The sequence below is a fragment of the Lycorma delicatula genome, chromosome 1, assembly GCF_047948215.1.
Source record: "Lycorma delicatula isolate Av1 chromosome 1, ASM4794821v1, whole genome shotgun sequence".
NCBI classification, from domain to species: Eukaryota; Metazoa; Arthropoda; class Insecta; order Hemiptera; family Fulgoridae; genus Lycorma; species Lycorma delicatula.
The window spans coordinates 252,357,046-252,383,510 of NC_134455.1; the positions used below are offsets into that span (position 1 = coordinate 252,357,046).

The 26,465-nt window shown below is 29.0% G+C and overlaps 1 protein-coding gene across 1 annotated transcript; it reads left to right on the forward strand.

Moving 5' to 3' along the window:
* The first annotated feature begins 5,825 nt into the window (after positions 1-5,825).
* Osi6 (DUF1676 domain-containing protein Osi6) lies at positions 5,826-24,871 on the forward strand. Its single transcript, XM_075375665.1, has 4 exons — positions 5,826-6,310; positions 14,994-15,202; positions 16,968-17,144; positions 23,573-24,871. Exons 1-3 carry the CDS (start codon positions 5,869-5,871, stop codon positions 17,121-17,123), a joined length of 807 nt encoding a protein of 268 aa, XP_075231780.1. The 5' UTR covers positions 5,826-5,868; the 3' UTR covers positions 17,124-17,144; positions 23,573-24,871.
* The last annotated feature ends 1,594 nt before the right edge of the window (positions 24,872-26,465 follow it).

Genomic DNA, 26,465 nt, shown 5'->3' on the forward strand with positions numbered 1-26,465 from the left:
TCCCTGACAATGCTGACTTGCTAACACTTACAGACATCTATACAAGCGATTGCACGCAAATTCTTACCGTGCGTGCTTAGCGGTTAACGACATGATTGCTATACTTATCATGGTTATTTTTTTCTATTTAGGTTTATTTTCAATAGAAATTAGAATTTTTGTGATTGTATTTTCAATCTCATTTACGCACCACTTATTATCACACTGAAAAAGAAAAGACCTAATTAAACGATAAACTAAAAATGATAACATAAAACATTAGCAGATACCAAGCAACAATCAGTAGATATCTCGTTAGTACTATTTAATTTAAATAAAATATTACTTAGGCGATAATCTAGGAGAAAAATACTGAGATTTTTTTATTTATTTTTTTTGTATTATGGAAACCATAATACAATATAAATTACATTAAAAATTAGTTCACTCGTATTCATTTTCACTCTTTTTATGCCTGAAACAAGAACACTTTTATTTAGAAAAAATGTTACAAATTCGTAATTTTTAATTTCTTTCTTGTTTCCTTTTGAACAATTTCCTGAACCCAGGATCTCCACGCTAGCTACGTTCCTGCATCAAGGGTACGTGTAGAACAGACGTAAATGTTCCTAATATTCTCTCGAAATAAATTACGACGTATTAATAAACTTGGTTTAAAATAAATGAGAAATCCGTAATCTCTTTACAGCGTCTTAAGGACATAAAGTCCTAACAGACAAATTTGAATATAATCTACTTATTACACCTTAGAATGAGCACAACAAACAAAAGCATGAGTATAACAACTTCGAACATAATCCTGTAATTGCAATTACACAGGTAACAAAGACTATAATGCCTTTGCCTTGCCTTGCATAAGTGTGCGTACATAATTACTGTTACGCTAACTACAAGCACGTACAGGCACATACACACACACACACACACACGCACACACACACACACACACACACACACACACATATATATATATATTGTGTCTGTGTATGTTTGTTCATACGTACAAGATATAATATTTATCCTAAACAAAAACATGTGTTATCGGCGTGAATCATTTAATTATAATATTTAAATTAGTGGGTAATTTTCTTCAGTGCACAAAAACATAGAGCATTTCACAGTACAACAGAACAAATTCATGCAATAAAAGGCCTAGTGGTTTACTTCCATTAAATTAACAAATTTCTGGCCACTTAGATTGTTTAAAGTAATATTAACATCTAGTTACATAATTAACAACTACATCAAAATTTCTTCGTTAATTTTAAGGTGGCTAAACAGTCACATCCAACAACTAAATATATATCCCAAATAACAATTTATATATATATAAATACATTTAAGCGACCCAAGCAAATTAAGGTAATTTTTTAACTGCAACATAGCGTTTCCGAAAAGAATTCATCTGGCCCTCGACAGGTAAATTTAATTTAAAAAAATTCTATACCGTGAGCTCACCTGTTCAGAAGCAAGTTGTAGTCCTCTAAGTAAACTAATCTAAAATCCATCTGAGTAATAAAAATTCCAGCAATACATCGGAGTCATAATTCCACAGTTTTTCCTACAATCTCCCAAAATTTCAACGTGTCTAGCCAATGACAGACATCAATAACTGTGACCAATGCAGATGAAATTGGTTTTACGTACATACGGTCCACACAAAGTTTTTAACTGCCATTTTTAGGAAATTATAGATTTGAATGAAAGTTTGTTTCCCAAGAAAACTTTAAATCGAAGATAAACATCAGTACAATAATCTTTCCTAAGAAGGCGATAATATTTTTAAAAACGTTCAAACCATATAATCGATACTTTGAAATCGTTTTCAGAGACACTACTATATCGACAATATTACTTAGTCAGCTTACACCGGTATTATTTAAATTATCTATCTCACTTAATAAACTCTCCTATACTTTGTTAAAGTAGTGTTTTCAAAAAGAGTTCTTCAGTAACGTTTTCTTGACATTTTATTAAGTCAGCATCTTCGTTAAACACCAATGGAATTCTGTTGATGAAGTCAAAAATCGTTTCAATCGACTTCTTTCGCTCTCCACGTAAAAAAGATTTTTATCTACAGACGTATATGTCATTTTTCAGATCTGTTATAATGATGTTATATCCCTTTCAAACCCAATTAATGTCGTACCGATTTCTCCTTTGGTAGCAAATATTCCATCAACTCCCTCTCCGTACAGCCAATCAGAAATGAGAAAAAGTTGTTAATTATGCACATTTACTTATCAACTGAGATACACTTTCACCAAAGTATCAAATAGATGCGCATGGATCAGTATAGAACCCGAATCCTACATGTTCATGCTGGCCAATATATAAACATAAAGTACATGATTTTGGGGCTTTTGAGCTTATTTTGTCGTCTTTTATTGGCCTATGCTAATCGTATTTATTAAAATTATCAAAATATTTATTTACCTACCGTTCCTTTACGGTCAGGAAAGCCGTGTAGGGGTTGTGTAAGGTCTATTGTCCAGGGCCTTTATTCGGAATAGAATTAAGAAATGATTATGTTACAACTTTTTTTGAAGTCTATTTAAAAAGATTCTTTAGAGAAAATTTTAATAATCCCATCTTAATTTTAGTTATCTTTTCCCCGTAGGTTTCAAATAGGTCACATACACATTTATTTTTAATCAAATCATGCACTCATATTACTTAATTACAGTCGGTTAATTGAATTATCATTTTACTATTTGCTCTTTTAAAACAAAAATGATACCACTCATTGCGACATTTTCTGAATTGGAATGAGCCGTGTTATAGTAATTACAAATACGTAAAGAGAAATAGTATGAGGATTAAAACAATAGATATTGTTTTCCCGTTGCGTTGTATTGCAAGATTATATTTAATAGACAAATAATAATATAAACTTTGACTATATTTTTCTCCCATACTTCACTTTACTATTATGAGAAAATAAAGTACATCAAATGTTAATTTAATATTACTTGTTCAATAGTAGGAAACTATTAAACAAGGTTAATATCAAGATAAAAATCTGATCTCCGTGGTAGAGTGGCAGCGTTTCGGCCTTTTATTCGAGAATCCTGGGTCCAAATCCCAGTCAGACATGGAAATTGTCATACGCTACAAAATTCCGTTTACAAAATGGAATTTTGGAAATAAAGAACAGAAAAAAATAAACTATAGAAGTTGTCTTTTCTGTAAGAAAATAAGTTTAAATCGTACCATGACGGTTTTTTTCCAAACGTAATAAAATTTGTTCAGTATACTACTTTCTTATGTTGATACGGAATTATAGCTAACTCTAATGCTTTGTAACGCATATGTGTGTTTTAGTTTTTGTATTTTTTTTTCTCGTCTTAGAATCCTTTTCTTATTATGTTTTAAATTTAATAAGATTTTTTGTTGTTTTTGTAACATAATAAAATGTTTTTTACTTTGAAGCTTTACTTTTCAAAAAAACGGGCACATTTCAATTTTTCAGCGTTATTCTGCAAAAATTTGTTCGATAGTACTATTGTACAATTTTTTTACTTAAGCTGTAGAATTTTTAACAAAATAAAGCAATATCTAGTAAGAAGATGGTATTTTCCTTTTTTTGTCATAATCAATGTTTAATATTGGGACAATTATAGCATAATCATATTCAGCCTGTTGTTATTCTTAAGTTCAACGTATTTTCAAGCGAAAATTTAAACAAGATTTGTTTGAGATTTATTACATATACCTCTTTATTCAAAAGAGGTTTAGTCCTCGTTCATCTATTGTCTCATTACGTCTTGTCTCTGCATTTTTTCTCCTTTTTTAGCAAAGACATTGTTCGTCACCTTTAGGTTTCTTAAGAACGGAATTTTTTTTATCGGGCTGCTTTTTGCAGGAGCAAAAGATAATATAAAAAAAAAAAAAAAATGTTAAAAGTAGAAGTAAATCGACTTTAACAATGCACTAAGAAATGAATAATTAATACCGTGTCCGAAAAAGATTGTAACCTTTCCTTTATATTTTTTATTAGCTGCTCACTGTGTGAAGAGAGAAGTTATACTGATTGCTATTTATTTCGGTCCGATGGTTGAAATAACTTGACAGCACTTCTAGTTCATTTCGTGTACACTTACGCTTCTGCATCTGAAGCAGAGCAGAGGACCACCATAAGTTGTGAATGCTCCGGATATATCCAGAAAAATCCCTAATACATATTTACATGGAGTAGCGAAAACTAGTCCAGTGGTGAAACATTGATTGCTGTTGGATACTTCAAGATTTGATTGTAATACTCGCTGTTCTCATGAGTACAAATATCTAAAGATGGCACCCACCAAACAACAGAAGGAATTTTGTGTTGTGGAATACGCAAAGACAATGTCTGTTATCACAGTTCAACGCAACTTTCGATCTACCAGACAAGAACTCCAATAAGTGTTGGCATACAAAACTCATGGACACAGGTTACCTATGCAAAGGCAAAGCACTGGCCGTCCTTTCCATTCAGAGGAGACAGTGGATAGAGTTCGGCAATCCTTTCAATGCAGCCCCATCAAGTCAGCTCGGAAAGCTAATCCTGAGTTGGCATTGCCCCGCTCAACAGTCTCGGATGTTCTTTGTAAGCGTTTGAAATTCACGGCTTACAAGCTGAAAACGTTTGCAGGGACTCACTGAAGATGACAGACAACTTCGCACTGTCTTCAGTGTAAACATGTTGGGATTCCTAAAAAATGATGATTTTGGGGACAAGATAATCTTCAGTGATGAGGTGACCTTCCATATCAACGGCAAAGGCCAACAGACATATTGTTCGACTCTGGGGTTCAAAACATCCTGGACGAATCATTGAGCATATCAGAAATTCTCCAAAGTCTTTGCTGCCATAACCAGAATGAAGCTTTAAGGGCCATTTTTACAGTTGTAAAGGTACACTCGTAACTTGACATGCTCCAGATTTGGTGGATGCCACAACTTGAAGAAGACTCCCAAGATTTCATTTTCTAACAGGATGGAGCTCCACCCTGCTTTCATAATGATGCGAGAGGGTATCTAAATGAACATCTCCCATAGCGTTGGATAGGTCGCACTGGTGCTGATGATGAAGCGTTCTTGTGATGGCCCCCAAGGTCTCCAGATATGACACCATGCGGTTTCTTTTTGTGAAGCTTTGTCAAAGACAGAGTCTTTGTCCCACTATTCCCTGGAGCTTTAATTCTTCTTCATTAGAACAGAGCAAACATTAATTCATGAAAACAATCAATAAGGGTACAGAAATATCAATTTAGAAAAAAAAAAGATATATTTTATTATTAATCCGTTCTTACTGGCTTTTAACTAATATTCCGTTCTTCATTAGTGATAAGTTTTTTTAGATTAATGCATTCAAATTTAAAACTAAGATACTAAATTAAATATATCACAATCTGTTGTAGTAGAATTTAATCAATATTTTTCACGATATATTTTTTAAAAGATATTTAATGTTCTTTCTTTAAAAAAAGAATTATTATTAAATGTATAAGATAATTTTGGAATAAGAAATTTGTATAAATTATTGATTTTATAGAAAAAAAAATGATCTAAATAATCATTTTTTTGCGATTTCTTCTCTTTTTTAATAAATATTGATTATCGAAGAAATTTTAGTTGAATTTAATTATAGTAATTTTGTAAGAATGCAATAGCATTAGGTTAAAAATAATATTGCTAGTATATCACAAATACCATTAAGAGAATCCCATTCTTGCAGGGATCTATTGGGTGTGAGATGGGATAGAGGAGAGAGGAGTAACAGGTTTCAAATGGAGCAGGCAGGAGTGGAGGCGAAGCTTTAAATGAGCTAGTACTCGTCGAGCGGCAGTCACTTATTCTTTACTTATTAAAGTGAAACTTCACATCATGAAGAACGTATTTTTATTTCTGTTACTTCTTGCCACTGGCTTTGGAGAAGATAAATTTAAATCATGTTTCGAGAAAGATTCTATTTCATGCGTTCAAATAGAAATGTTTCGAAGTATGAAATATTTTTTCGATCAAGAAAACTTACCGATTTTTGGAGGCTTATCACTAGTTAAAAATCAATTAAGTCCTGAAGCATCAACAAGGTCATTATCAATGGATACGATGTCAGAAAATAAAATTATCTCTGCAGCAGATGTTGAAAAAAGAGAAGAAATTTTAGAATCTTTCACTATAGATAAAATTTTTAATTTCTTTCAAGAAAGAAGCCTATCGTGGAATCTCTCCCCTTTGATGCAAGAAGTCGGTGCAACTGCAAGAGGATTGATGGAAAATATTCCAGATGATGTAAAGCAAAAGATATCCGAACTTGTGACAGAAGGTAGGTGCACTCGTTTTTTTTTTGTTTTTTTTTAATAATTCATAAATATATTCCAAAATTTTTTTTTCGAGTTAAGTGTAACTCAGAATGTACTAAATTTAAATTTAAGTCATTATAAATTCTAACTAATTACAATAGATAGTATTTATTATTATTTTCCTTTTTTAAAAGAGAGCACAAAAATAAATAGAACAAAACCAGAAAATGTAACAAGTCTTATTCCTAAAAATAAATCCTACTTTAAAACCTTATTAAAATATTAATAAATTCTCAATATATAAATGTTTTTTTTTGGTTGTTATATTTTGATAAAAATATAAATAAAATACTGGAACTCGAACATTTACTCAGTAAATTGTAAATTAAGTGTATACAATTTTTACTATATTTATGAACAACAATTTAGGGCAGTTTTGTATTATTTTTTCAAAGTTCAATTTTTTTTTTAATTTTATAAAAAATTTAGTTACAAAAAACAACAATTTAGTTATTAAAAAAGATCTATTCACATTTATGTATAACCACTTTTTCACTAAATCTACATTAATCGATATTATCAGGCATTCTTATGCTAATATTGTGACTTCAAATCTAAGAAAAAAAAAGAGCGGCTGTTACACGATTAATTTATTCTTATTAAATGGTATTGTAACTTATGTTACATCTAAATTCCATTCTAAGTTTATTATTTTACGTCCGCAGAAATTATCTTTGTAATTTCTATTTAGTAGTACATAAACTGTGAACATTACGGAAAACATATTTTCCAACGATTTATTAGCTCGTAATTGAAATTCTTCTTACGGTTAGTCCTTAATAAATAGAGCAAAGTACATAATTTTTCTTGTAAGAAAGGGTATCAGAATACTTGTCTGTACCCTAAAACACGGATAGCATTAGAGTTTCTCTGTTTAAGATGAATGATATTTACCATTTTTCTCTTCCTGCGATGAATACCCATCCCCCTATTTGCATATCCCTCATTTTTAAGGCTGAATATCAATATCACCTGACGATTAATAACCTTCACAAGACGCTGTGCAACATTAATATGTTTGGCTCACTGAGGAAGACGACGAACGAGAAACTACAATTTCTAATTTTTCTTAGTAATCCTGACAAGTCACACTTTTTATTCTTGGATAATTATGTTATTTTTAAAACTGACTGTTGTCGTATATCAGATCTCCTGAAACATTTTAGGATATAGCAGCCGACATCATTATTAAGTCTATCGAACATTTCAGCTCAAAATATATTTAAAAATTTGCTTTTCAGTTACTGAAATTTAGTTGCAAAATGAGAAAAATATTTTTAAATCGGTTATTTTTCTGAATTTGGCAGATGTAATAGACTAATTTTTATTTTACCTACATTATCATTTGTTTGTATTTCATTTTTGACACTTTCATTAGTCCTCTGCTCGTAATTAAATAAAGCTAATAAGTAACCTTAAAGAAAACTATTATTTTTTTCATTCTTCTTTTTTTTAAGATAAAGATAAATATCTAATATATGAAAAGTTATTTATCTGATTTTGAATTAAAAGAGGAATAATGACTATGTTGAAAATCATGAGAATAGACAATAACTATAACAAAAACAAAAGTCTATTATTTCCGTTCGGATTATTTTATGCTGAAATTTTATTTTATTTTATAAAATCCATATTTATGAGATAATTATTTCTTTATAATCATGGTTTGTCTTTTAAATATTAGTTACAGTTTAACCAGTAGTATATTTAGTACGACATTGCTATCCAAAAATTATTTTTCCGGTAAAATTTCTTTTCTAAATTTAAAAAAATCTTTACTTCAATAATTCTAGAATAATAACACTAAAAATCATTATTATTATTATTACTATTACTACTACTACTACTACTACTACTACTACTACTACTACTACTACTACTACTACTACTACTACTACTACTATTACTACTACTACCACGTTTTTAATTAATTTATATAATTTTTCATCCACTTTCTGATACAATGTTCCGCCTCAGTTAATACGGTTACACAGACGCTTAAGGGTATTTATTGACATACTTTTTATAAAAAGTGCTATCAAGCACTTTAAAAAAGCTATCAACTGTAGTAAACAACAAATTCAGCTACAATAATACTCTTAATATTTATCTTATAAATATAATATCTAGACTACTGCCGGCTCTAGCTAAAAAAACTGAATTATTTATTATCCAAATAAACAAACTCTAGAACAATTTCTCTCATTGAATTTTATGTATAAGAAAGTGTTCGAAGCAATTAAGTGAAAATAATATTTTATAATAATTTAATAGGATTTTAACGTATAAATAAATATTATCGAAGTAACAAATTTCTAAATTTCGCTTCATTCACTTAGTAAAACATTTAATTCTATAAATTTTAGTGAAAAACTTTTACATCAGAATCCTCCTGACAGAAATAATTAATTAATAAAAATATCTGTCTCTTGCGAAGCTAATTTTTTCTTACTTTGATAAAACAACCTCACATCGAGTATGTATAAAATTATGAATAAAAGCTGTATAAAATTAAAATTATAATTTCATATCACTTTTTTTTGTGTTTAAATTTTTCCCTTACTGTACAAAAATGGAATTCAAAACTTTATTTTCATAATTTTAAATCATCATTTATCTGAGTTACTCATTTATTTGGGTTACTTAGTATTAAATATTGTGGCAGGATCAATTATAAAATTACAGACGTATTTCGAACAGAATAGAGTTACAGTATTTCTTTTACTTTTATCTACTCAAGAAATTGATTCTAGAATAATCGCGGTTGGGTTATTAAATGTAGCGGATGAAAAAAACTAAAAACATTGTTTGATGCAAAGTTTATTACAATATTTACAATATAGAACTAATTAAGAATTATTAAATTCAAAAAGAATTAACAAAGATTTTATAATGACCTATGTAAATTTTAGTAAACCTATTAAATTTAGTAAACCTATGTAAATTTATTAAACCTATGTAAATTTATAACTAAATTTACATAGGTTTGTTTAATTTACTGTATTTATTTTACCATTAAGTAAAATATTTTTTTATACTTCATTTTTTTGTGAGTAGTTTCAAAAACTTTATATCTTACTACAGTTTTAATGTACTCCTCAACCCTAATCATTTACTCTAAAAGTCGATTATTCCGGTTTTATAACAGTCGTTTTTCCTTCTTTTCTCTCTCTTCCTCTTCCTCTTAGCTCAAACTGCGTAAAAATAATGAAATTATCGAGAGAGTGATCTTATAACATATAACTCAGAACCTCTCGCAGCAGTAGTACGTGCGTGACCAAAAATGATTATTAACTATAAGAGACTGAGATCATAGGTTGTCTTCTTTTTTTTACAAAACATTGCACAGCAAGATGCATGTGAGTGAATATTACGAAAAATATGTAGCTGTAGTTGTGAATATTATGTTACCTATAAACCTTAACGTTACTCTTTAGTCGAAGTTTCGTATCTGTCTGCATATTAAAAACTTGTCTTGTATTTTATAATTATTTATCGTCATTATATGCTTTGTCTCTCTTTAGAAAGAGATATATTAATCAGTTTTTTGGCATCACCTGTCCCGTTGTTTATTACAGCTGTGATACAAGTAAAGCGGCTTAGGTTCAAGATGTGCCTGTATGAGTCGCTTTATCTGAGACGTTTGTGATATTTGCTACACAACCATCACAACGGTGAACAGAGTGAATCACTCGCGTATAAAAGTGTCACCTGTATTTCGATGGATTTAGTGTCGATGTCAAACAATGTATTCGGTTTTCTGAAGAAGGCAACGGAAAGCTACATCGTTCCTCTAAGTCATCGGATGTTCAAAGTTCTTGGGGAGATTATGATATTTTCAGGAATAACTTTTTCCTATGTGATGTCACCTCCAACTAATCATTTATTGGACTTTGTATACTACGAGCATATATACTAATTGTTTAATAACATGTAACTTCTTTCAATATAGTTTTTCTCAGTCTATTCTGGTTTCAATTATTTATTTCGATTTCTTCATATTAACTTAAAGATGATCTCTGGCTTCTAATAAGTCTTGGAAAATAATGATATTTATTGCTGATATAAATTGTTTCATCCAAACATGAGTTTCAAAAAAAAAATTATGAGGAAGTGCCTAACTTCATAAAATTTGAATACTAAACTAGATTTATCATAATTTTTTTAATTTTACAGCGAGGCTACGCCATTCTCCCTGTCACTGTCACGTGGCAAACAATCTTTTTTTTCTGTTATCTAAAGAATACTTTTTTAAATTATTTTTTTTTTATCAGCAAATATTTATACACAGATTATACAAAAACGTTTAAAACAATTTTTACCCAAGGCACGATGACAAATGTTGAAAGAATGTTCACATCAAAGTAAGTTTAAAGCAACAAAAGTAAAGCTAATCGGTGCTTTAATTCAGCTTAAAACGAAATGTAATCAGTTTTGCTGAAAACACTTTTAAAATATATTACTCTTTCTTTTGGCGAGAAATGTTTTGGCATTCAGTGTTGAAATTTATTCCCAAAAGATGTGTATGCACAACAAAAGTATTTAAAAGGGTAGTTATTATTAACTTTGACATAAAACGATTGTTTAAAATTAAGTTATGAAATAAAAATATTTGAAAATTAGATATAACACGAAGAATTCCAGATACAAATTATTTTACATATTGATAATACCTTAAACTTTAGGATTAATGTTTTTTGGGGTAGATCTAATAGGGATAGTTACGAATATGAGCATTTATATGAGATGTAGTTTACGGTAGATATTAATTTTATTGTTATATATATTTTTAACTATGAATTTGCATCATAGGATTCTGGGATCGCCAAAAATTAGCAACTTCTTTGTAATTTATTAACAGTTGTTTCAGATTACCCAGAACCTCTTTCGGTTACACCATGAAAAGGGCGTATATGTCAGTGCGTGTGAACTGAATTTACTGTTTTTTAATATCTTATTAAATTACGTTAACACATTTATTTACATTAATTTTCAGAAAATTAAATATTTTCAGATGTTAATGATATATACTGAACGGTAATATTCTCTTGATATATTCTCATAATTTTTATGAAAAATTTAAATATCATTTTTTAACTTTTCAGTAATAAATTAAGAAAAACCCGTTTTATTTACCTAAAAAAAGCCAACGCCCAATATTATTGACTTATGAATTTTGTAGCTATGAAAAATGCGAACCCAACCGGATTCCAACAAGGAACCTCGGATAAGACAAGAATAACGGTAAAAGACGTGTTCCTGTAATAGTGGGATTGAATAAAAATTACTTTTTTGCAAAATAATCATATTTTCAACAAAAAAGTTATTTAAATAAATATTTATAATTAATATATTTGTGTATGTATTTATAAATATATATGTAAAATTGAAAATACTAAAACAGTAGATGTACCTCTAAATTAAGCAACTACCATATTCTAAAGTGATAGTAGTAATGCGTTTTTGCTTCGCCTTAGGTAAATTGTAAAAGTAAGTTGTTTACTTTATTTTTAGTGGTTAGACTGTATTTTTTTCACTCTACATTAGCTTTAATGCAACCTAATTTACTGATATCTTGCTACTTAATATTAAGAACTAAAAACCACTATTTTTCTTCGTTATAAACTATTACTCACATAACGGCTATTGACTTATTTATCGTCAGGTTCAAATAAATATTTACATTCTTGACGCCTCCTTATGATAAAAAGACAATTTATTCACTAGCCACTGGAACAACCGGCCTACTTGCCAAATAAATAAGTAGTCTTAAACCGGATATAAGCATGTTTAAGACCTCCGCCTTTTTAAAACACATACTAGTATAGTATTTCATTCCTTCAGTTTTCACTTCCATGACTTCTCAGACCGGTTCTTATAATTTATTTACAAGTTAGATGCATGTCTTATAATAAATTAGTTTTATTCTCATATAAAATATCTACTATTTTGTTTTATATATATATAAATATAAAAAGGAAAATTAGTTCATCGAAAGACACTTTTTCGAGTTAATAATTGATATTTTATAAATATATTGCAATAACAAAACGTAATTTCTTTTTATTCTATGTGCGTGTTAGTTCAGTATAGTTTTTTCTTCATCTGTTAAAAATAATCGCAATTAAATCATAGCAAATATAACAGATACAACATGTTTCACTTGTATAATAAATCTACACAATTAAAATTTGTTTAATTATTTGCTTCCTTTAGGATCTGACCAACGAAAATACTAATAACGATATTTATTAATTTTAAACTGGTAGCTATTTTTATCACTATTTTATGGGATACTGACCTTCGATATGGAGTTGCTAGCTTAATATTACACGCGTTAGACTTAACTTCATTCTGACACGTACCACTTTAACTTTCATACTAGTGTTGAATATAATCTCTTTAATTATTTTGTCGAGTGTAGGAGAAAATGGTTAACAGTTAACTGTGTACTGATTTTGTACAAATGTGTACCACACTTTGTTACAATACCTATTCTGGAAATATCCATTACTTTTTATTTTCTATTTTATCCTTATTTAAATCCTATAAACCAAGTAATAATATTATATATATATATATATTAAATAATATATCCTTACTGACTGATTCATCATCGCGTAGAAAGATTACTGAAGATAATTGATGAGTATTTGTATATATGTCCTTCGTATGGTGTAAGTACACATTAAGAATGCATTTTTTGGAATTCTGAATTTAAGGGGTTAAAATGAAATAACAACGAAATTTACTTTTTTTTAAATTTCTCTGTAAAAAATGAACATAGCTGTTAACTTCATTTTTGGTGTGTTTAATTCTGATGTAAATATCTAAAAGCTAATTTCTAGATTTCTCAAAATTCAACCTTCAGATGTAAAAAATTTGAACAGTACTTGCTAATTTTTTCCATTATCGCCTATACTAAACGACATATTCACTAGATTGGGGGCTTGCAATGACTCTTCAGCTAAATATCTACAACCATTATCGGTTTTTTCAAATTTTGAAAAATTTATGTCGTAAATTGAAATTTGTAATAGTTTTTCGGTGTTATGTGATAAATATATATTATTTAAAATGTAAAATTCAGTTAAACGGTACGGGGATTGAGTTTCAACAGAATAATTAGTATGCGACCACTCTTAAGAAATCTCTCCCCAACAAAAATCTTCCTGAATTCGACGAATCAATATTCATTAAAAAAAAGTTATATGTAGAAGTTAAATGTAGCGACTTGGGTGAAAGAAAAGATTATATATATATATACACGCGCGCGTGTGTGTGTATGGTGCGCGCGCGAAAAATTGCAAAAATGGAACATTTAAGGAATGTTTACTTGTTATTCAACCACTTCTGCACGGCTACTACGAGTTAATTATCTTAACAAGCTCCGGCAGATGTTAGTGGTTATATTTCATGATTATATACTACAATACAGAATGCAATTAGTAGATTATTATATAAAATTGTAGTCTTGTATAATGACTATCTGACTTCAGGGTGACTGACTACAGAGTGATTATGATCAACTTCGAAAGACGATTCGGGTTACATCAGAGTGCTATCATTTTCCTTCCAGTTCTTATAGTCGATTTTTAAAAGTACTGAATCAAATGGAGCAATAATAAGGTCTAATATTAAAAAAAATATCTATTTTGTATACATAGTGATCAATAACAAACAAATTAAAAAAAAAAACAAAATAACGTAGCATTAAATAACAATCATAGAAAGTAATCTTTTTTCAAACTGAACTATTTTTTGCGCTTTTCAGAATGATTTTTTTATATAGAGATATTAAAAAAACATTGTTTAGTTGATGTTTAGCGATTTACTGAAAGATATTCGTATGTAGTTTGCAAAGGTGCCACCTGAAATAAACAATTTTAAAAACTTTTTACTTTATTTTATTCTCCTAACGTGTACGTCGCAATATGTTCAGTGAATAAGTAACTAGTGAACAATACGCAATTTCCCTCCGCCCAGTGAGATGAGGATGAAAAAATAAAGTCTAGTCTTCTTCAAACTCAGGCCAACCATTCCTGAGACGTGAACCCCAATCACCAAATTATACTGATAACCACAATCTAGTATTAAAATAGTATAAAAGCAACTATTTTTTACTAGGATTTTAACTTCAGAATTCAGCTGTTAAACACTGATTTGTTACAACGAGTTAACCACTAGACCAGCCCGGTGGGCTAATTTAGAAACTTGGAAAGAAAAGATAAATACATGCATGCATATCTGTATGAATTTTGAGTTACTCGTATTTAATAATAAAACTTTAGGGTAAAATTATATTCCTCTAAATATTGTAAAAATGCCGGTCTCCGTGGCGCGAGCGGTAGCGTCTTGGCCTTTCATCCGGAGGTCCCGGGTTCAAATCCCGGTCAGGCATGGCATTTTTACAACGCTACAAATCATTCATCTCATTCTCTGAAGCAATACCTAACCGTGGTGTCGGAGATTAAAAGAAAAATGTTGTAAAATCTTGAACATATAGAATAAAATTTTTCTAAATATTGCATATTTCTTACTAGGATGAAAAGTTCGTATAAGAACTTAAACATAGCATTTTAACTTCATTTGTATTGTTTGTAAGTAATAATTCAATATTTAAATGAATATGTTACGTGTTTAAAGGTCGTGGGAAAAAGAAGAAGTTGATGAAATTGTTACTTCCGCTGCTGATCGGTTTGAAATTAAAAATGGCCGTGATTCTAGTCATCGGTTACTTTATAATAGCATTAATAGCAAAAAAAGCTATTTTGGCATCCATCATTTCTCTCGCTATCTCAGGTTTTATTGCTATCCGAAAACTACTCTCCAATCAGCATCAACATCATCCACAGGTACGAATATTTTATTTAATTATTTTTGCTACTTTTAACTCCATATTTTAATTATAAGTTTCTTGTTTATTCCTAATATTTTTTTTTTTTTTAATATTGCGATTTTTTTCGTATGAAATAAAGGCACTAAAAATATTTGGATTATCTTGTTCAAATTTGTTTAAATTATCAACTATTTGAACAGACTGAATAGAAATCTAAACTTAGATACCGTCACAGATACTTCCTCAATTCACTTGATTCATCAGACAATTAGTGTTGATTTAAGCTGGCTTCCTTCCAGCTTAAATCAAATTATGTATGGGCTATACTTTGTAAATAAGTATAAGTTATTTAGTTGTGTTTTATTCTTGTTATTCTTTTTTTTTGTTTGTTTAAACTAAAAGAGGTATTTAAAATTATATTCATTATTTCTTTAGAGTAATTTCTAAAGTTAATTCAAAAGATCGTAATGCAACAACTGAAATAACTTTCACTGAAATTTACTATTTCAACGTAATTTTAAATGTTAAATGTTGTTTTTAATTTTAAATTTAAAGCGATTTATAGAAATTAATATTCCTTCAAACTGAAGTTTGTTTTTTTTTTTAATTGAATCAAGAGCACCTATCGTAAAAATCATTACTGTCATTATACCACTGATGGTGTGGTAAATTTAACATTACGGGGGTAGTTTGTTTATGATATTGATGTAATTATAAGTCGAGTAGTCTGTTTTGTTGTAACAAAGGAATGTTAGATTACGTTTTAAGTTTGTAAGATTAGTGAATATTAGTAGAAGAGAATATTTGATTATCTATCCTTCTACCTATTAGGTATAAATAAAGATAATTCTTAAATACATAATAATTTTTAATGTCTGTAAAAGTGAAATTATATCTTTTATAATAAAATATCTTTATAATAAAAAAAAATTACTATTACATTTCGTTTTTGTTACATTTTTTAGAAAATATTTCATCCGCAGTAGTTCTGCACAACACCGCCGAACGATGCGTTACTCAAATTCATCATCAACATATTTAATAGCTATTTTATAATTACAAAATAGCTTCCAACATATCAGAACGAAAAATTCATACAGTCAGACCAAAAATATTTTTTGACGTTCGGTTTAGAAATTAGTTTTGTTTTCTTTAGCTTCTTATATTAGGATATGTAAATTGAAATAGCTAATTCAACAACAAAACTTTACGTTTTCAATGAGCAATAATTTCAATCGTTAAATTTTATTAATACAATTACTCGTTTGTGTTTATTAATATTATTATTCATAATAACAACCAAATTAAATACGAATTATTTAATAGAATACAAATGTTCAATTATGAGGAATAATCTTTAAATTCATTTTCCTGTTTGAATTTGTTTTTTAGACGAATTACGTCTACTGGATTAATTAAAAACGAATTATGTTACGCACATGCAGTGTAAAAGAAGTAATATTACGATGTTTATGTGACTTGTTTTTTTATTTAACTTACTTTCTTTTATGCAAAAACATTTTTTTTTCTCTGTTTTAAATTTATAATTAATATTTATTTCAATTCACTTGTATATTAGCAAATACCAATCTTATATATGTTGATTTACTTTCTTGTGTTTAGAAATAAATATATTAAAACATTCTATTTTAAGTCTACATACTGAAATTCAACAGAATTGTATTTGTAAAATATCGTTCAATTAATCAGCCATAAAAGACACGATAATCTTTGATCAAAGAATATTATTAGTACCAATATATTCAACAATTGTGTTGCAGGTGTCTGTACATCCAGTAGAATACAGTAGTCATGGAGGAGGATGGAGTTCTGGTGGTTCAAGCGGTTGGGATTCTGGTCATGGAGACTCACACGGTTCATATTCAAATAATGTGGCTCACTCACTGGCCTACAGCGCCCAGAAACCCGTTCGTTGAGATGATTAAGCCAGTTATCTGGTAAATAAGATTTTTATTTTACAATCCTCTTTTGATAATTTATTTTTCAGTTTAACATTAAAATGCAGACAAGAAAGATTAACTTCGAATAATTAATGAACTTCCATTATACAAAGTAAACCGGTCGTCTTAAAGCACTTTTTGTGTAGCTATTAGATTAAGGATTATTGTTTGCTCTCGGTTTATAAATGAGTTTGCTGGAATTAAAAGCCAGTGATAATTATTTATGAATGAATACAAGAAACAAATATAAGTAAATGTACTTCAAATTTAAATTTACGTAAATTTAGAGTTATTTTATGAGGATCATTTATCAATATTAAAAACTACACTTTAATATTTTGTTTATTAAATAATTAACTTTAGTAATTTATCAGAACAACTCTCTTTAAAATTATGTTTTAATTGGGGAATAAAGACGTTCCTCAATAACTTATTACGGTAGCAGATAATAATTGTCTTTTGCTTGGCATCAAAATCTTCTTTTTTTGGTTTTGAAACGATAATAACCCTTGAAGTTATTCATTCAAATAAAAATCTATGAACTGAATTTTTTATTTTCATGGCTTTGGAAATGCTTCTTCTGGAAAGTTTCTTTGAGGGGATCAAAAATGAAAATCATTAGGTAAAGAATTGGAGCTAAGCGCTAACAGGCTTGTAATTATAGAAGTACTTCTGAACGGATTTCCTTCGTGTTTATTGCGTCAATTGAATAGTATACGAGTGGTTGTTGCAGAATCTCACTCCATATTCTGCTGTCCCTGACACTTTTAAATCATCGCGGGCTTAAACATGGATAACAGTAAGGTAGAATGGTATTAGCAATCGAATATTCTTTGATCCTTCTACGAGTAGATCTCACAAACAATAATATTTTTTATCCCAAAACACAGTGATACCCTCCGATGGCAACGAATGTAGTGTTTTCTTACCTGACACTGGGTACGCCAATCAGTTTTTTTCTTGTTGATTACAATCAAAACGATGTGTTTAAATATTTCGCAGATAAAAACTCATCACTTATACTTGGTAATGAAAACTTTAAAAGATCTGGGATTTCTCATGTTTGTCATTTAATGTCATCATCTCAAAAATTCGATCGCAAAAATTGTTCGGCGATTAAAATATTTAACAATGTACAACATTTATGTATTGAAGATCTACCTCTCTATTGTGCTTTAACATTTTTCAATATGCTGTTGTAAAAATTCATTAGAGACTTCAACCATTCTTTCAAATCGATGCTAATCTTCAACAAAGAAACGATCATTTCATATTTTTTTATATTTGTACGCATATATATTTTTGCATATCTGGTAGTGAAACCCTTCTGCAAAAACTAACTAATAACATAAAATTATTCGTCCACAGAATATATAATTCCAACAGAGCAACCACTATTAATCACACCATAGAAGAGAATATTTCTGTACAATCACCCTGCAAAATATTTTAATTGTTGTTACCAACTTAAATGTGAAAATTATGTTATACATTTTCCAAGGTCAGTTTGTGTTTAATTAATTATGAATAGCCCTTGAAGTAACTTTTGCTATCTCCATTTAAAGAAAGGAACTTTATTAATACTAAACATTTTCTAGATCATATTTTTGGAAATTTATTAATAAATTTTAACCACAGAAACATTTCTAAAAAGTTATAATTAATTTATCTTTTATTGTGTATTACGTATTACTGCAAATGGTTAAAATGTGCCATGTACTGTATACATATTCTTCTTAATTCACAGTAGATACATTTATGTAAATGGAACTGTAAAGAGGTACGCTGAATTTGTTGTAATCGTAGTTCACAGTTTTTTAGCCCAAATAAAGAAATGAACAGCAATATAAAATCATCGGTTCTATCTTTGTTATCCTTGCACGCAATCAAGGAATGAAAATAGTTACTTAAATGCTACTACTTTTACTACTTCATTCAATAAATAAACAAAATCATTACACTGCTACAATATTAAAGCATTAATCTAATTTGCTTACTCATCTTTTTACTGTAACTAAGTTAGATTATAGTACAGCAGTAAGGATTAGCAATGAGGGAACTCTCTGCTATAATATTTTTTAAACAAAAGAAAAGAAACAATGGATTAAGTTAACTAAAACAACTGAAATTGTTAATATCTTCGATAAGTTTTTTGCTCCTCGATTTTAGGTTTTTGTATATTTTTCTAATTTCCTTTTATTTTGATTGTATGTTTTGGATCTTATTTTTTATAAAGTTAGGGTATTTTATTTTGCTTCATGGCTGATGAGAAGTGGAGAAATTCTTTTCTCTATTTGTCCTACAGTCAAACACATCTTTTTCTTATAAACTGAATGCAACAATATACTACACCACATAACCATGACTGAAAAAGAAAATCCATGTGTGTAAGTTAAGGTTCAGTGAAGTTGCTAGATCCTAATAAAATATATTGAAAATATTTGAATTGGCACACACAACAATTGCAGACAATGATCTTTAGAGCATGTGTTTTTTTCTTCAGTCATTTGACCGGTTTGATGCAGCTCCCCAAGATTCCCTATCTAATGCTAATCATTTCATTTCGGTGTAAATCACTTCTTCCTCTCTCCTCTAAATTCTTCTGTACAATATTCTAGTAAAGATTTTTGATATATGACTAGTTTAACTAATTGTTCTGTATTCTTCTCATTTATCTGCTCTTGCTTTCTTTGGTATCATGACTATAACACCCTTTTTGAAGTCTGACGGAACTTCCCCTTTTCCATAAATATTACATGTCAGTTTGTATAACCTATCCATTGTTTCCTCACATGCACTGTGCAGTAATTCTGCAGGTATTCCATCTATTCCAGGAGCCTTTCTGCCATTCAAATCTTTTAATGCTCTCTTAAATTCAGATCTCAGTATTGCTTCTCCCATTTCATCCTCCTTGACTTCTTATTCTTCCTCTATAACACCAATTTCTAATTCATTTCCTCAGTATACCTCTTCAGTATATTCCACCCAACAATTGACCTTTCCTTTCGTATCATAAATCGATGTACCACTTTGTTTAACACATTATTAGAATCTAATTTATGTACCACAAAATTTTCCTCAACTTTCCTGTATGCTCCATCTATTCTACCAATGTTCATTTATCTTTCCACTTCTGAACACTTTTCTTTAATCCACGCTTCTTTCCCTATTTTTCAATTCCTGTTTATAGTATTTCTTAATTGTCAATAGTTCCTTTTAATTTCTTCATCACCAGCATTCTTATGCTTTCTACATTCATCCATCAGCTGCACTGTACCCTTTGATATCCAAGGTTTTCTACCAAGGTATCATCTTTGCTGCGCCTAAGTTCGCTTCTGCTGATTTAAGAATTTCCTTTTTAAGATTCTCCCATTCTTCTTCTACATTTTCTACCTTATCTTTTTTACTCAGACCTCTTGTGATGTCCTCCTTAAAAATCTTCTTTACCTCTTCTTCCTCAAGCTTCTCTAAATTCCACAATTCAGACACATTTTCTTCAGGTTTTTAAACCCCAATTTACATTTCATTATCACCAAATTATGGTCGCTATCAATGTCTGCTCCAGGGTAAGTTTTGCAGTCAACGAGTTGATTTCTAAATCTTTGCTTAACCATGATATAATCTATCTGATACCTTGCAGTATCATCTGGTTTTTTCCATGTGTATATTCTTCTATTATGATTTTTAAACTGGGTGTTGGCAATTATTAAATGATACTTTGTGCAAAACTCTATAAGTCGGTCTCCTCTTTCATTCCTTTTGCCCAGCCCATATTCACCTACAACATTTCCTTCCTTGCTTTTTTCAATGCTTGCATTCCAATCTCCAGCTATTATTAAATGTTTGTCTCCTTTTATGTGTTTAATTGCTTCGTCAATTTCTTCCTATACACACTCTACTTCATCATCATCAAGGGCGCTTGTAGGCATATAGGCATTAGTAATTGTTGTCTGCTTAGGTTTTGATTTAATTTTTATTACAATGATTCTGTCACTATTCATTTTGAAATACTCTACTCTCTTCCCTATCTTCTTGTTCATTATGAAACTTACTCCTGCCTGCCCTTTATTTGAAGCTATGTTAATTATTCTAAAATCACCTGACCAAAAGTTGTTTTCCTAATTCCTACTACATCTACATTTAATCTATCCATTTCCCTCTTTACATTTTCTAACTTACCAACCTTTTTTAGATTTCTAACATTCCACGCTCCGACGGGTAGAATGTTAATTTTTTAATTTTCTCGTGACCCCTTCCTTTGTAGTCCCCATCTGGAGATCTGAACAGGGGACTAGTTTACCTCTCAAATATTTTACAAAGGAAGGCGCCTCCATCTTTATTATATGAAAATGCAGAGCATTTCATTTTCTTGGAAAAAAGCAGCTGTAATTTTTCATTGCTTTCACCTGCACAGTACTCAGAATATTGAGTGATGTTGTTATGACCATTTAAGTCTTACTGAACTACGCCCTTAACAATTACTGAAAGCGCTGCTGCCATCTTTCAGGAATCATTCCTTAGTCTGGCTCTCAACAGATACCTCTCCAATATGGTTGCACCTTCAATCCAGCTATTCTGTATCACTGAGAACTCAAGCCCCTTCACTATCAGCAAGATCTCATGATTCATGGCAGGAGAGCATTTGTAGACTCAATCAAATCACTCTCTTTAGTTCTCAGTGCTGTTCTACTGATAAAATTTAATATTGATTGGTCCAACTAAATTATTGTTCGAAGCTAAAGTTATAATATTTGCATAGCATCAGTCTTTCAGTTCTAAAAATTATGAGTGTTTGTTTACAGTATAGTAATTCAGTTTATTGGCAAAATATCTTTTATGACTTCTCATAATTACTTCCCTACTGGACGAAAGCTAATATCAGACCTTGTTTTATTCTCTTCATTTATTAATTTATTGAATTCTATAAATGATTTTTTTTGCCCGAGTAAGAGAATTTTCTAACACTTTAAGCATCAAAAACTAATCTCCCTTACACGGGCTTAAAATGTCTACAAGGGATCAATAATGTGTACCCATATGGAGGAGAAATAGTATGTAATATGTGCATACACTTTTTTCAAATATATGGTTTGCACTGTGAGAGCAATTCATACATTTGAAAAATTTCTTATTTATACCACACTTTGCTCTTAATTTGAATATTCTAGAATTAATTAATTTTTCTTAAGTCATTTACAATAACACGCAAAATAAAACTGATCCATTAACCACTCAAAAAGGAATGACAAAATTAATTTTATTAAATATTAAACCAAATATAATAAAAAGTGACTTATTTTCTCGGCAAAAGTAGAATGCCTGTGTATCATGAGAAAATTAACAGCTGTAAAAACAAATGTTAAAGGATTATTTTAATGAAAAATTCAAACAGATTTAAGACATAATCAAAGTAATTTATATAATAATAATAATAATTCTTTATTCCATAATATATATACAAAAAAAGAATGTTTACAATATACAATAACATAACTATAACTGAAAAATATAAAATTAACATTTAATAAAGTAATTTACAAAATTTCTCTTAAGTTAATTAAAATCACAATATCATTAATTTTGTTTTTAATATTTTACAACATTATGTTGTATATATTACAACAAAAGTAGGCAAAAGTAGGCAAAAGTAGGCAAAAGGCAAAAGTAGAATGCCTGTGTATCATGAGAAAATTAACAGCTGTAAAAACAAATGTTAAAGGATTATTTTAATGAAAAATTCAAACAGATTTAAGACATAATCAAAGTAATTTATATAATAATAATAATAATTCTTTATTCCATAATATATATACAAAAAAAGAATGTTTACAATATACAATAACATAACTATAACTGAAAAATATAAAATTAACATTTAATAAAGTAATTTACAAAATTTCTCTTAAGTTAATTAAAATCACAATATCATTAATTTTGTTTTTAATATTTTACAACATTATGTTGTATATATTACAACATTATCAATTTTATACTCTTCTTTTTAGTGACGAAAGCTTTTTTGTTTGCTGCCTAACAGTTTCAACTGAACTAATTTATAATAGTTGTCAGGAATAGATGCCAAGGGTGTTTATACTGTAGAATGTGCATAAAGTAAAAACAATATATCAAAACACATTTTCCATTTGTCCTTCAAATCCTGAAGATTTTTTAATCATACAGTGGATCATAACATAAAAGCTATGTTCTATTAATTGTTATGAAATAATTAGCTAAGATATTCATTCATTCTGCTCATTTGTTATTCATTTTTTTTAAATCTCCTAAATCTCTTCCTTAAATTTCTGCAGATCGTCCTCTAAACACTTCCTGCTTTTGCAAGCATAATAACATTAAATTACTAATTATTCACTTTAGAAGTAAAGCTCACCTAAATGATAAATATTCTACTTAGCTTTTTTTTCCAGATGGGGAACTCTTCTTTGTACCTGTAAATATATTTAAATGATCTGACTGTGCTTGATGGCCACTTCAACTATTGGAGTTAAAGCTGAGTATTGAACTGAGACTGAATTGCATAGTTAGTATATGTGGGAGTTCAAGCAACTGTACTACAATACATACAATATACTGTAAATTAATTTCATTAATACATGTTTTTGTACAATATTTCAAGAAGTATGTAAAAATTTTCTCCTTTTTGGAGAAAAATTAGTGCTGGTTACTAATTATTCATTTATTCATTTTTATTAATTATAGATTATTTAAAAAATAACTCCGTTATTCTTTCTTATGGAATTATTTTTTTATAAATTTAATAAAGACTTGAAAGTATATGGGTACAATACCTTGTTATTATTATATTATTTTACTAAATGTATCATTCATGTCTATAATAATATTCTTGAAAAATATTTTTAATTTAATTTACTAATCTAAAATTGTTTACAGTAAAATTGGTAATTATTATTGTTAACTTTAATGCAATTAAAAATACATATTTCTTTTGAAAAAAATATTAAACATTTTTATTAATTTTAACAGAAATATTTTAATGAAAGCCACACACAAATTCTTCATTATGTTTTATAGGTAAGGTACCATGTACTAGTCAGTCTAATTTTGTAATTACTATGTAATATTTGTTAATTTATTCTTATGGAGTATCTTATACATCCATTTTATTTATTTACACGTATTTATAATTTACATAAATCGTTACATAATTATATATTTATGTTTACTTACTTCATACTTATATAAATGGTTCATCTTTATGTAAAGGAAAATTTTTAATAAAAGATTTATAGGAAATAAGTAATCGCAATATTATAGTTTAAAATGTTCACTTTTTGATTGAAAAATCTTGTAATCATGGTCTTGTGAGATAATCACGATATATCTAATACCTAAATTATTTTTCTATGATTTCTGCACAAATTATTTTGTTTTTAAATATTCTGCAATATGAGTAACTTAAATAATTTTTTGTAAAATATTATTTAATATTTTGAAATTACCTTATTCCTAGTATTATTTTTATTAAGTTACGTATAGTTAAAAAAAATATTAAAACACAAAATAATAAAATTATTTATGCAATTATATAAATTTTAATATATTTCAAAGAGTAGCATAAGTATGACAAAACTGAGCAGAAATATAATCAAAATATATTTTTTTAATTACTATTTATATGTGCTCATATAACCAAAGAGTCATTTTCATGTTTATATATAAGTGATTATAAACAATAAATTATTTTATGTAAATTTGTTTCCTTCATTAAATCTATTTTACCTTCAGATATCTTAAAAAAGAAAATATTTCACTGATCTGGAAAAACAGCTCTGTCACATCTAGTAATCAATCATCTGATACTGTTGAAATGTATGCACCAGCACTTCATCTAGTTAATACAAGTGGGCATGGAAATTTCAAAAGATTATATTATGTTTTGGACTTATACAAAGAGTAATCATGGAAATTGTGAATTCAATTTTTTTTTTTTAATTGAACCAAAAATCACAGATGATTCACATGACAAAGTGTTCTGAGAATAATTTCACCAAAATTTAGTACTTTCCTTTAACCAGAGATTATAACACATTGGTCTATGGCCAGTTATTAAAAATATATTTATATATATATTTGGTTCTATATCAAAAGTACTTTTAATACAAAAAAAGTTTTTTTATTTTTACTTATTGTTAAAAATGAATAAAAGCAAAAATGCTCTGTATGGTAAATTCTCAACAATCTATTCACTGGGAATGAAATTTATAAAAAAATATTGATATTGCAGTATTTTTCATGTTTTGTTAATTTCAGGTAACATTTTGTCAGGAATGTCCCAATGAAAACTTTAGTGTTAGATTAGCACAAACCTTGATATTGAATGAAGTAAATATCCCAATTTATTAATTTTTCTTATTGTGTATGTTAAAATATAATAAAAACCAAACAGAATAGATAAAAATTATTATATAGACAGCTATTTTGTTAAACAATCATTAGCAGGTGTAAAACATTTAATTTGAAATGAACTATTATAAGTGAAAACATAAAAGCAAGTAAATAACCAAAAACGAAACAATTATCAAGACCAAAAAATAATAATCTTCTATTTGTATTTATAAAAAGTACTGAAAAATAAAAACTATAATAAGTCTGCTATGAACAAAGCATGAGTAAGTTGAAGGCAAAAATTTTGCCTTCAACTTACTCATGCTTTGTTATAACTTACTCAATGGGCAAAATTTTGTCACTGGCCTTTTAAACACTCCTAAGGAGTTTCGATCTGTTACCACACGAACTAGATTGTCTGGACCAGGATGAACGTTCTCAATTATTCTCAGCTTCCATTGAAGAGGAGGAATGTTGTCTTCCTTTATTAGCACCAAATTTCCAGGTTTTAAAGATGGTGATTGGGATTTCCATTTAGAGCGTTGCTGAAGCTGAGATAAGTAATCAGTGGACCATCGATGCCAGACATGTTGAACACATCGCTGAACTAACTGCCACCTGTTAAGCCTGTTTATAGGGATGTCAGTTAAGTTATGATCTGGCAAGGAAGTAAGTGGTAAGACCTCGTCGGGTGACTCGGATGTGGAACTAAAAAACCTGAGTTCCAGACTATCCACGAGAAGACCGACAAAGGGTAAAAAGAAAACAGAAGCAAACAACACTGAATTAAAGAAAAAATCAGGGAAGGTGACACGCAGAGAAGAGAAATACACGGTGTTGCAAGCATCATCGTCAGAGGAGGATCAACTCGATGTGCCGACAGATGGGACGCTGACATGGAGTGTACGGCAACTAGCTCCAAAACAAACCTGAAGAGATAGAAGAAATCATCTT

What these genes read in the sequence shown, in the direction of transcription:
- Osi6 (XM_075375665.1), top strand. Translation starts at nt 5,869, where the DNA reads ATGAAGAACGTATTTTTATTTCTGTTACTTCTTGCCACTGGCTTTGGA. An exon ending in ATCCGAACTTGTGACAGAAG is followed by an intron (nt 6,311 to 14,993) that starts GTAGGTGCACTC and finishes ACGTGTTTAAAG; the next exon opens with GTCGTGGGAAAAAGAAGAAG. An exon ending in AGCATCAACATCATCCACAG is followed by an intron (nt 15,203 to 16,967) that starts GTACGAATATTT and finishes ATTGTGTTGCAG; the next exon opens with GTGTCTGTACATCCAGTAGA.